General features: G+C 33.6%; 1 protein-coding gene across 14 annotated transcripts in view; it reads left to right on the forward strand.

Moving 5' to 3' along the window:
- PTPRK (protein tyrosine phosphatase receptor type K) overlaps positions 1-13,623 on the forward strand; it is a 504,015-nt gene that overhangs the window by 406,654 nt on the left and 83,738 nt on the right. For all 14 annotated transcript variants that reach the window (XM_019729449.3, XM_019729452.3, XM_074333559.2 and 11 more), the window contains exons 9-12: positions 510-619; positions 1,623-1,824; positions 5,589-5,694; positions 11,989-12,262. In XM_019729449.3, the coding sequence (XP_019585008.1) occupies positions 510-619; positions 1,623-1,824; positions 5,589-5,694; positions 11,989-12,262 (692 nt within the window). The remainder of the gene's footprint in view (positions 1-509; positions 620-1,622; positions 1,825-5,588; positions 5,695-11,988; positions 12,263-13,623) is intronic.

Here is a 13,623-nt window from a genome sequence, read left to right on the forward strand (position 1 = left end):
AGCTATAAAAGTCAGATTGACTATTAGTAGGCATTTCAATTCAGTGCAATATAATTTGCCTTTAGAGTCTAAAGAGTCTTAATTATTATTATGATTCATTATTTTCTGAACTTTGTTTATGGAGACTCTTTAGGGGCTTATAATCTTCAAAATACCTTTCAGGGAAATATAACTGTGTTTATGAAACAAATTACAAATGAGATTTTCGTGTTATTAGAGGTATACAACAGAGAAAACTACAGAATTTATTCAACTCTCTAAAGTGATAGAATATTCTTTTGAATGAAAATAACATTGCGGTTGTACATTTTCTGCATTAGAAGCTTATAGAGTTACTTTAGATTGCCATATATTAAAGTCTGAAAACGGGTCATGTAAGATTGTTTTCTTTTTAAAGACACATTTATATTTATTTTGTGTATTTTTAATTTGGTTTTTCTGGCTTACATGATTTACTTTTGCTGTTACTGATATAAGAATTCTTACAACCGAAATGTATGTATTTGTAGTGCCCGGCCCTGTACCAGTCAATTCTCTTCAAGGAACATCCTTTGAAAATAAGATTTTCTTGAACTGGAAAGAGCCTTTGGATCCAAATGGAATCATCACTCAATATGAGGTACTGAGAGAACAAGGGAGTGTATTGAAGGGAGAGTGAAAGGAAAAGGTTAGAGGGAAATAAGGGGAAAAAAGTAAGTGAGGATTAAGGGAATAAAATCATTATTAGCTCTCCTCTGTTTTACTTTCCATTCCTTGATCCCAAAATTTAATATAAAAACAAACATTGACCTAGAATTTTAACATTCTTAAAGTAAATGTGTGTTTTAGTTGTTGTTCTAGGGAAGCAGGATTGGCCTTTTCAAACAGACTTAAAGATGGTGATAGAGGGAATTTTTATAAAATGAAGAAATTATATTTCATTCTGTGATTTAGGGGAGACCATTGAAAGGATTAATACCCAAAAGCAAAATATGTTATAAACCTATTCCAGAGATTTATCTCAACTTGGAATATAAATTATCATATTTTTAAATGTGAAAAACTAAAAAGAAGAAAAGAAAGGATCATTTTAATTGTACTAAGGTATAGTTTTGTTCCTGCGTAAGTCAGTGTTGATTACAGCATAAAATGCTTCAATTTGTAGTGGCTACAGAGTACATGATGGGAATGGGAATCACTAGTGTAATCTTATAATCTGTGACTATATCAGCGTGCTTGAATACTGTTGACGTGAAATATATGTAACTTGGACAATATATAGATTAAGTTAACTATAACAAACCTTTGTTGAACGCTGTCTTTGTTTCATATGCATTAAAATATATAACCGTAAGATTATGTATTCATAGTTAAGTATATTAATTTATTTTTGATAGGAGAAAATAGATGTATATTGGTCTAATCAGATATAATTCTAGGTATATCTGTGGATGGATAGATAGATAGATAGATAGATAGATAGATAGATAGATAGATAGGCAGACAGTCGATACAAAATTACAGCTAAATAACCATATCAAAAGAGATGGAAAAGACGTGAAAAAAAATGTGATTCATTCCATAGTGATGGCCTTGAGTGACTTATATTGGATATTTAATAGGACATGTATTTCTTAAAACAGGTTAGCTACAGCAGCATAAGATCTTTTGATCCTGCAGTTCCAGTGGCTGGACCTCCACAGACTGTATCAAATTTATGGAACAGTACACACCATGTCTTTATGCATCTCCATCCTGGAACCACATACCAGTTTTTCATAAGAGCCAGCACAGTCAAAGGCTTTGGGCCAGCCACATCCATCAATGTGACAACTAATATCTCAGGTATGCAAATAAATAAAGGATTTTTTTTTTTTAATAGCATGTCCCAGGAAATCACATATACACTAAGAGTAGTTCATTTCACTTATTGAATCTTTTATGTAATTTATGATTGAAAGCACTTTAAATAATTATTTGAATTTAGATTATTCTTGTTTTTATGTCCAAGACCAAATACATCTGAAAGTTGTTTTAATTGACAGTGGTTTTTTAAAAAAATTACGTTATATCTTTATCAGAAATCTTTTAAAGTTTATTATCTATGCTAACAGGCCTATAATACTTTTGAGGAGTTGGTAATTTATGGTATCATACCTTTACTGTAAATGGATTTTATCAAAGAATTTTAAAAGATCCTTACTTTACTATTTTAGTACCATATATCTTATCTCTCTGTTCCATTTTTCACTGACATTCTGGTAATTATAATAAACAAGTATGAGCTTTTCTTTCCCTTTGAAATCTAACACAGATTAATATAAATTTCAGAATGGCAATGTGTTAAGTTGATAAATAAATATAATTAAGTTTACAAAATTTATGCTAGTAATTTCATAGTTTGTTTGCATTTGAGTAGATTGTTTACAGATGTGATTTCTCCTATATAGTCAAGTTATCAATTAAACCTGCCTAATTTTTTGCTAATATTTAGCACTGTAAAATGCCCTAAATTTACAGCAGCTCATGTAATGTTTTATATTATTTGTTTACAATTACTAAAATAAATATATATGTAACTGAAGAGTTAAAATTAAAAAAAGTCAACCACTTAATATATTAAAATTAAAACATTAAAATTCTAATTTTGAATTTCTAAGTTCTTTTTGTTTATGTTTATTTTTATTATATTTCTACATAGCATACATAAATGGTGTAACACCTCATTAAAAAATGTCGACCATTGTTCTGAATTGCTAAGGAAGCATCAGAAGGAAGCTACGCGCTTTTTTTAAGTCAGACATTTTATTTGAAAATGTTTTTAATGTAACACAAAACTTTGAAAAATTGTATCATGAAAAATTAACTATGGTTTCAGTATGAGCTATGGTTCCTTTGTATAATATTTGATTTATATTAATATTCTAATAAAGAAGAATATTAAAGTATTCATCATGTTAGTAGCAATGTATTAAATTTGCTAATTTATTTCCTGATGGAACCATTCTAAATCATCAATTTAAAATACTTGTTGAGTCACTTTACTATAAAATATGACTTTGTGATATCATAACATAGTCAGACATGTTTCCTACCCTCTTGAATTAGTAGTAGTGCTATAAATAAATAAGATCCTTCAGCAGAGATATCTACAAAATTTACATAAATTGTAAAACTGATAGCATTGAACAAATGGACATTATTGAGAGCCATATGATGGTTCTCACATGTTTTCTTTGTATTGAATAGACAATTTATAATTAAACACTGAACACCCATTTAGCAAATTCTTTGAATTATTTAACTGCCGTTTCACTCGAAGCAACTTACATACATGGTACTTGATTTGTACTTTAAAGACAAATATAGTGATTGCTGCAGTCACTATATTTTGGAAACATGTACTAATCAAAGCTCGGGCTGATAAAATTTATAGTTATGTGGTTCTAAGCATCACTTGAACTTTTAATGTAATTTATTGTTATTTATCCATTGAGTCCTGTAATTATATTCCTTAGCATTTTAAATAAACATGAAGTAAATTTATTGAAGGAATGATGTTTGGGGGCATGATTTATATGTATGTGTGTATGTATGTATAATACGTATATATAATATACATATACATAGTGTGCATATATAATATCTATTGATTCTACTTCCTAAATAACACTCAGATAATTTGCCTCTTCATAATGTCACTATTCCTGCCTTTCTATCTGGACCATATATCTATATCTATATGTATATCTATATATACATATATATATTAAACATTTTATGTTTTTAACTTTTTTAAAAATTTATTTTAAGTGTGTTTTTTCTGGACCCATCATCTCTAAGTCAAGTAGTTGTTTTAATCTAATTGTGGAGGGCGCAGCTCACAATGGCCCATGCGGGGATCAAACCGGCAACCCTGGTGTTAAGAGCATTGCGCTTTAACCAACTGAGCTAACCAGCCACCCCTGGACCATATTTTAAACAGATCATTGACATATCTTTTTAAGGAGTATCCTTGCCTTCAGACTTATATTGCTTCAATGTATTTTTATATCAGTCTTTATACAACATATATTTCCTTCTAAAATTTTAATTTTTTTTTAAAGTCTGATATATTGTATCCAGAGGGATAAAGCCCAAACATCCATGCGTGGGTAGCATTTGGGGCTCTTCATTGTTTAGCTCTTTCCATTCTGCACTCCTGTCTATGCATGAACATAAAGCTCCAGGCTTAGCAAACTGCTTATAGGTGTTGGAACATACCATCCCTTTTCACATTAGGTGTCTTCAAACATCCTGTTTCCTGTCTCTGGAATTTTATTCTATGCTTTCTCTTCCTGATGAGTTTTTACCCTGCTTTTAACGTTCAGCTCAAAGCATCACCTAAACTGTGAAATCTTCTCCGTTTCATCTTCCCAACACCCAACACTAATTTAGAGTAGTGGTTCTCGAAGTGTGGTCTTCTAGAGGGAAACCCTCTAGAAAAAGACACTATCAGTCCCCCTCTTTAGAGCAATTGAATCAGAAACTCTAGGGAGGAGGGGCAGCGATTTGTACTTTAAGAAGCCCTCCAGGCACTTCTGGTCTCATTAGTTTGAGATCCACTCATTTGGCAAATTAACGTCTTTGTCTTTTGGTCACCTAATATTTTGCTATAATTTTTTTTATAAGACTCTCACTCTTAATAAACTGTGAACCTCTACTTTTAATTTTATAAATGTCAGACCACACTTCATTTTTATTTATATTTATGGCAATTATAAAATTTAACACATAGTATGTATTCAATAAATGTTCAATGAATGAGTGAACTACTTAAATTTATTAGATGCCATTGGTTCTGTAATTCTGATAATGCACACATTTTACAGGTTATATACTCCTTTAAACATCTTTCTGCATGGAAATAGTCAAAAACATTTGAGGTTGCTTTTTCACCCAGTTCGTGATTAGAAAGTCTCCACCTCCCAAACATTATCAAATATTTTGAAAATTTATGTTTCTTCTTTTCAGGAATCTAGCAACTAATGCGCTAGTTCATGATAAAAACAAACAACAAAAAAAGTTGCCATTCGCATTCACCACACCTCCTTGATGTGTTTCTATGGCAACTACACTGGTGAAAATGACCCAGGTTCTAATGGGGTCATTTCACAACCACTAGATTATAAACAGCACTGCCTCACCAGGCAGCCTTTACCTCAGTTCCTGCCATTCCTGTCTCCACATCTCCCCGTGCAATTCCTCAACCAGATTACCCGGAGTCTCCACAGTTATCATCTTCATCCCATCTCATCATTGCTGATGTCAAGGTCTCAAGAAACTAAACCCTAAAGCATCTTCACAAAGTGTTTGGAGCATTTGTCACAAGTTGCCAAATTATAATTTATATTTCAACAATTCTTGGCTTTATATCTTCTGCTGCCTTAGGTTCCCAGGGTTAACATTCAGTGGTGTATGTTAGTCAACAAAATAAGGTAGATTTTAGATAACTAAGTATTACATTGATTTTTCCTTCAGCCAGGATGATTTATTCATCCTGAACTATGGTACATTCCTGTTAATTGATTGAACCTTTTTTTCTTTTTTTCTCATTTATCACTCATCAGCTCCCACTTTGCCTGACTATGAAGGAGTTGATGCCTCTCTCAATGAAACTGCCACCACAATAACTGTATTGTTGAGACCAGCACAGGCCAAAGGTGCACCTATCAGGTAAGAGGGGCAAAATAATAGTTAAAGCAAAAAACAGCCAGTAGGCGGGATGTTTTCTCATAGCTGCTTAGCAGCCAATGTAGTCAGTAGCTCGTTTCTAAGAGATGGTCATTTGACATTGACTGTCAGGTTTTATTTCTGTTTTGTTTTGTTTTTGTTTTTCATTTGGACAAAGCTGGAAGATAGACTTGTAGTTAAGAGTAGAATTCTAAGGGGCTTTTTGCGATATTCATGAACTGAATCAGTCACCTCACTGTGCTATTTGATTTAAGAGCTGCTCTTTTTTTCCTCTAGTCCTATTTCATTTCACTTCCTCTATTGGTATCTATGGTATATGAGCCTTGAAGGTATTTGTCAAATATAGAATGAGAAAATACCTCTGGTCCAATGCATTAAGTCTGTTCTGAATAATTTCATATGAATGATTGAAAAATAGGAACCTTTGAGGAAATAAAAGGGGACTACTTATAATGAATGTAGCCTCCATGACCTTTTAATTCCTAAATTGTTGCTTATCGTGAATTCCATAGTAAATACTAAAATTCAATTTGCTAGTTCCTTTATCTTTCCAATACTAAAATCTTCCATATTACCCTCCACTTGCATAAACTTAGAAGCCATCTTATTGTCAGGGATTGAGTCAAATTATTCCAACCATTTTAATTTATGTATATTTGTGATTAGATAAGTATTTAAAACTTAGCGCATTTGCATTTCAAATTTTTTAATTTTTGTAGATACTTTTGTTTTTATACTTCTACTGAGAAATAAACCAAGACATAAAAATCAATGCTGGTATTTCATAATTGAGTTTTCTCAAGTAGTTTACATGTTCATTTATTAAGAAATAAAATTAATTTTCATTCTATGTGTAAAATAAATACATTTGACCTTATAAGCACATGCTACCCATTCAGGTAATCCTACATATCACTGGAGTGAAAGAAATATTTTTAATTAAGTATATATAGATCTATACATATAGATCTATAGATCTATCTATATATCTAGAGATCTATATAGAGAGATATCTATAGATATAGAGATATAGAGATATATAGATATAGGTATATATAAGAGAATCTGAATTCATAAGGAAACTCTTGAGTCCTGTCTAGCTTAAAATCATGGGAATACCACACCACAGGAAAAAAGAGATGACTGAATATACTTGTAATAAAAGTACTTAAGAAACATTGGCTACTTGAAAATGCAAAGTAAGTATAGAGTGCTATTCATGAATCAATGACCTGTGAGTGAGTCTGATTGCCGATCCAAAGGAGAAGGTGAAAATGCCTGCATTCAATATCTTTTCCTATTGATTAGTAATCAGGATCATTTACATGTTCCTACCTGTGATGAAATTTACTTAGTAGGTGTTTGATTCTGCTCCTGCTATTTAAATGAGCTGCCGTGTACTTGCATTTATGTTTTAAGTGTTAGATATTCAAGTGAATTCAGCTTTACTTAACATAAGCAGGAAACTGCACAATTGTGCTATAATGTAACTTACACTAATTATTTATTCATTTAATTAATTTATTGCACAAACATTGATAGACCATGTATTATGTGATAGGTTCTGTGCTAAGCATTGTAAATCAAAGATAAAATAATCACAACAAAACACAGAGCCTGGATCCAGATTTGTCCTGGACAATCAGAAGTGCCTGCAGCCTTCTAAATCTTTTGCGCATAGTCAGTGTTCAGGAACTTAGTTGAATTAAGAAACATACCATCAATAATACATTTTTAAAACAAAAATCTTTCTTCGGCTTTGTTTACTTATCACAAAAAATATAATTACACAGAATTCACATAATCTGAATTGATGGTTATGCAAAAATAATCCTTGAAAATCATGTATCCTCTTCCTCTGACACAGGCATACATCTCCTTGTATTTGTTGGAAAGACATTTGACCTTTTCTGGAATTGAGTCCAGTGTGTGAGAACTCTAAATTTTACACTTTGGAGATTAGTGCTCAAAAAAAATAAATAAATAACTTTTAAACCTGGACTACTATAAGAAGAAATAATTAAATGATGTATACACAAATATGTGTTTTAAAAGAACGTTAATACCAGGGTGGAAATATCTGTTTTCCAACTGATAATCTCATCCCATCTTGTCCATCTTTAGTTTTTTGTAATGATTGACCAGCTGTCTGGTATCACCTTTAGGTGGAGGCCAGGTGGCAGAATGACTGGCGTGGTCAGGCAATTTGGCCTCAGATGAGCCTTGCCCTCTTTGCTTTTTGAATCTTTCAGGATGTAGTCCTGTCTTATTTCCACTGACCACATTCCTAGCTTAGGTATTGTCACAAGTAATTCAAGCCTTATTTTGAAGTTGATCTTGTTCAGTGCTCTAATTTCTTAGAAAATGAGGGCCCAAGTTGTAGGATTTTCAAAGCATTGTATTTATGGTCTGGTCCTTCAAATCTTTGATTGGATCTTCATTTCTACCTTCAGAATCTTGAAATTCTTATACTTTCCACCCAATGTCTTCTTTATTTATGTCAGCCTAGCAGACTCTCTTCTTTGCTAATGCTTGTTGTCATTTCCACTCTATGGCCCATCTCCTCCCCTCCCAATAAAAGCCATACCTATTTGTCCCCTTAGCTAAAACTCCCGAGAACATCCATCTGTTAGCTTTGCTAGCATACGCTCTAAACACAAGGTTCTATCTTTCCCTGTTTTCTAGCATAACTAGTCTCTGCCAGACTGTGTTTCACCATCCATTTCTCCAAACTCCATGGAAATATCGAATTCTTTCTGCTCTTGCCTTCCTAATGTTGAACAAACTCTAGTTCCAAAAGCCACTGTCATAGCACCTGTGAAGTTCTTGTTGGGTAGAGTCTGTCCATTTAGTTTAGTTCAGTTTAGTTTAGTTTAGTTTTTAGTTTATTTTAGTAAGAAAGCTAAAGTTACCCATGGTTTCTGTAAATTCATTCATTTAATAACATTCAATATGTGCCAGCAGCCAAGCTGGATACTTGGCATAGAAGTCCACATAAGGCAATTTAGGACATGCCCTCAAGTAGCATATTACAAGGGAAACATGGTTAAAAATAGACCTTTGAAAGTTAATGCCAGGATTTTGAGATTTGTTATTCAGAAACTGGTAGTTCCTCTTACAGAAATAGATTAAGTCATGAGAGACCTGGCTTGTGTGTTTAAGGAGTGAAGAGATGGAGAGCAAGAAATACAGTATCCACAGAAATACGGTATCCGCAATGGCTATTAAATCTTTACGCTGTGGATTATCACCATGTTGGGTCTGGGGCAGTATGAGGATGGTACCTGTGAGATCCTGGGAAGTCTATCCATAAGAGAAATAGCAAAACATTGGAGCTGGGGAGTTTCTCCTAAAGCTTTAAAGAGACATTTTAGATAAAATATGAGGAAGTATACAATTTTATAAAATTTGTTATTTGATATCACTAAGAACGTGTACAAGCTGAAATTATAACCAGATTCACAGAAGGTTTACTTACGAATCGAATTAAAAAGAAAAAAGATCCACATCAGGCTGTTGTGTAATTTTGGGTTCAGCTCCAATATTTTTAAGCATTAAATCAAGAGAAGTATCTACCACATGTATAATATGGCTTTTTGAGCTAATGACAAAATCCCTTTGTATATTCTTACAGTTTTATAACTAAAGGGAAATTGCATGATGAGATGTCATTATCTGGCTTCCCAGAAAACTAAGAATGACTACAATTCCAATATTTAATCAAGTTAGATTATAGTATAGAGGAGTCATTTTTAGATTTTTAATATAAGGAAATCATATTTTGAGTATTGAGTGAAGATTCATAATGCCAGTATGTTGATTTTAACTTAATTTTACAAATATTTTAAAATGTAATTAAAAGGAATGGGGAGTACACGAAATATGGGTAGAGTGAATAAAACTCTTCAGGTGACTTTGGAATATTTTAAATTACAAGAGTACTAAGCTTGAATAATATTTAGATCTAGCTACAGTTAAGTACCATTAGGTAATTACACAAGCACAAGGATGAGAGAGCAAAGGCCCATTTCATGTAATCAGTCAAACCACTTCTAATTTGATTTCTCGTTACTTATTTTCTGTCCTTAAATTAATTTGTATTGATAAATAAGGAAGTAGCAGGGAGATGGGGGGGAAAAAAACCAGTTTAGAAAAAGTGAAAGTATGAAAGTATGTGGTTGGGGAACAGCCTGCTCAGACAAATTGAACAATGAAGGGAAGATAATGTCTTTCAAAAATGAATTTAATAATTTTTAGTTTAGGGTTCCATCTCAAGTTCAATGGGATCCTCCCAAGGAGCAAATAGCACTTTTTCTTCCTTCATGGCTTTCCACCGTCAGCAATTTGCTTTGCTCCTAGTAGACCTGGAAAGAGAAGCTTCTCTGTGTAAATTTCTTAATTTGGAATGTACAACGTATGTCAATTTAATAGAATTAGTTAAGACTGAATGTGTGCATGTGTGAATTTATCTACATGTTTGTATGTATCCACAGGATATGCCAATGCATAATATACAAATGTGGATTCTAAATAGAAAAATAAACAAACAAAAAAAGACCAGGTTTGCTTAACATGGCATAGGTCAGCTATGATCTTTTATTTTTTCTCTCCAAACGCTATACTTACATATTTGCTTATATATTTCCTTTATTTTAAAATTAGTATGTGCTTATTCCACGGACCCCCTCAGAGAGCATGTATCTTGGAAATAACATTTCTAGTGTAGAGACTCAATTTGGCAGAGATATAGAGAATGATGCTGTATACATAATTTCAAATAATATAAACTCCCTTAGTTACTTACCCAAATCTCAATTTCTGACATAAGTACAATTTTTATATTTCTAAAGAGGGAGACAGATACCAGCTTACCAACTTATCAGCAATATTTTAATGGGAAATAGAAACTTGAGTAATTAAGAAGAAAATAAAATATTTAATTTATAAAGCTCCTTTATTTTAATCTATGAAGGTCTTATATTTATAACAGTTTATATTAAATTAGAATTTTATACCAGATTCTAAACTGATAAAAATTTTAATTTTTACATGTCATAGATGCAAAATCAATCTCTCTCTCTCTCTCTCTCTCTCTCTCTCTCTCTCTCTCTCTCTCCTCTCTGTCGTGTGTGTGTGCGCATGTGTGTTTCTCTTTCTTGTTATGGAAGTTCATTAAAGAAAATATTCTATTCCTGCTAGAAATCCATTGACTAGAGACTGTACTCAATATATACAATATGCATGTTTGCCTGGAGACTCAAGAGTCAAACGTGCATCCCTACACACAGCTTATTTAAGAGTATATATGTGACTGCAATGCATTTCCTAATAATTTTCAGTAAATTTGAAACTTAATTCTTTTAAATTCATTAATAATATATAAAAACCTATCAATAACATCAAATTTCTTAGGTATGCATTTCCTAAAAATGTTTGCCTAAAGAATGCCCTACAAAGAAAGAATGTTATTAATATATGAGTGTCAGAAATTGATACAGAAATTTTATAAGTGATAAGGCAGATCTTTAAAGTTGCATTTCTTTAATTTCCTTTCCTCTTTAAATAATAGCTATTGTAGGAAAGTTTAAGACTTTTAAAAAAGGTATTGTAAGGTTTAGGTTTGAGCTTTAACAGGCCAATTGCCATCTGTCTCTACAAGTTGTAACGTTTTATTATTAACGGCTCTAGAATAAGGAGTCAGTCTATTTCAGTGGCGAGGACAGATTTCTGTCCATCTGTGCCCATATTGCAGCATGTCACTTGTGCTTTAGATCTGCATAGCTGTGAGCCAATGTTGATGCCGTGGCAAGGTCAAGAGGTGGAGAAGCCTGTCAGCACATTCTGTCTCTAACATGATGACAACTGCAAACTGGTGCTTTGAGCTCCGCCCTGAGGCAGCCATTCTGTTGGGCCTTGGAGCTGAGCCTTCCATAGGATCATTTAAAAGTATCAGACAAAGAAGTTAATCTATTACATGTCTCTGATTAATATCAGGTTCCTTATTAGGGTGACTCGTTTCTCAACATTTAAAAATGTGTAGAGTTCTATGTTTTGTTTTGTGTTTTAAAACATTTTTTGAGTCCCTTAGTAATTACTTTGGGGTTAGAATCCATGTGAAATTCTATTTTATTGAAAAATAGCTGAAAACAAGAATGTAGTGGGTTAAGACTGACTTTAAAGATTTTTAAGTGTTGCATGTTACTATTAAATACTTTGCTGACAAAGCTCAGTATCTAAAATCTCTAAATTTGTGCTGTATTTTCTCTTTCCAAAAAGTGCCTATCAGATTGTTGTGGAAGAGTTGCACCCACACCGCACCAAGCGAGAAGCCGGAGCAATGGAATGCTACCAGGTTCCTGTCACATACCAAAATGCCATGAGTGGGGGTACACCCTACTATTTCGCAGCAGAGCTACCCCCCGGGAATCTTCCTGAACCAGCACCATTCACAGTGGGTGACAATCGGACATACCAGCGCTTTTGGAACCCGCCTTTGGCTCCACGCAAAGGATACAACATCTATTTCCAGGCAATGAGCAGTGTGGAGAAGGTAAGCTTCCTCCACAATATGCTTTCTCACTACCCTGAGGAAAAGCTGCAATTGAAATTTTATAAACACTCAGTAGCCTGTGTCATGAAACCAAACAAACAAAAAGAACGGTGTAAAGAGGGTATTGTTTCTATTCCCAACTCTGCACAGTTTTGGGCTGAGGCTCCTCCATACATGACCTTGCACAGAATTCCTATTTCCTAGTAACTGCTTCTACTTACGCCTTCTTTAGGAAAGCCCACATGAGCAATTGCAAATAAAATGATTTGGAAAGGTGGGTGTGCTGCTGCTGGGACTCCAGCCCTAGTAAATATCAGGCATTGTTCTGTCTTTGCTCAGTAGTGGTACACTTCAGAAGATTAAATTTACTGCAGGATAAACAGAATGTGTGTTCCACAGCAGGTTAATAAACGCTGATAAACTTTTCAGGAGGTACAAGCCAAACAGTAAATAACAAGCAACAGCTCTCTGATTACAAAGTAATAGGACGCCCGTGGTATATCTGACAGAACCTAAACAGAAGGCTGCCTGGAGCTGGCTGGATGCCGCGCCATTAGAGAAGCCTGTTTTCCGTTGCTCTGGTTGCTCCTCCTTTTCCCATTTTGGACACAGTTGTTTTGAGCACTGCCGCTGATCCCAAATGAATATTGAAGAGGAAAACACAACAGGAAGTTAGAAACTACCAGTGGTTCCATATACGGGAAATAACCTGGTCTTTCATGCTTCATGCTGTTCTCTTTGAAAGATTTTTCTTTGCTAAAACTTAGTTTATTTTTTTTTTTTCAGATAAAGATAGAAAAAAAATGTTGAGAATAGAAAATGTTTAAAATTTACAATCCAGTAGAAGAATGACCATTTTGTGTACTTGTGGCTATATAAGAAATTGCTGGGTTTGGGTAATTGAGTCCCTGAGGTGGGTACTTGAGAGATGATGTGAAATATGTGATATCCAATTGCAACAGTCATTTTATATCTTGGAATAGTTTAATTGGAAGACATGACAATCCATTTACATTTCTTCAGGGAGCATGAGAATTAAGGTGTTGACTGGTTGTTGTTGAATAGAAAGCGCTATCTTTCTGCTTACCCTATATGGTTAGCTTATAGTATATGGCAGAGAAAAATGCCACAGCATCTCCGAATGTGTACCCCCAAACCAGAGGCTTCTCATGGTTGAAAATGCTTTTCTTCTAGTTTATTTCTACATGAGAGGGAGTCTTTAGAGGCAATTGTACTACCCTATTCCTAGTTACACATCATTATGTGCTGCTGGTAAAACTGGGCTGCTCAAAAACAAGATGATGATAGAAGTTAATTTTCCATTCTGGGTATAAAGGGTCTTCTCTGGCACTCTTTAAAAG

Source organism: Rhinolophus sinicus, chromosome 2 (assembly GCF_057876585.1).
Source record: "Rhinolophus sinicus isolate RSI-liver-muscle chromosome 2, RSI-T2T, whole genome shotgun sequence".
Classification (NCBI taxonomy): domain Eukaryota; kingdom Metazoa; phylum Chordata; class Mammalia; order Chiroptera; family Rhinolophidae; genus Rhinolophus; species Rhinolophus sinicus.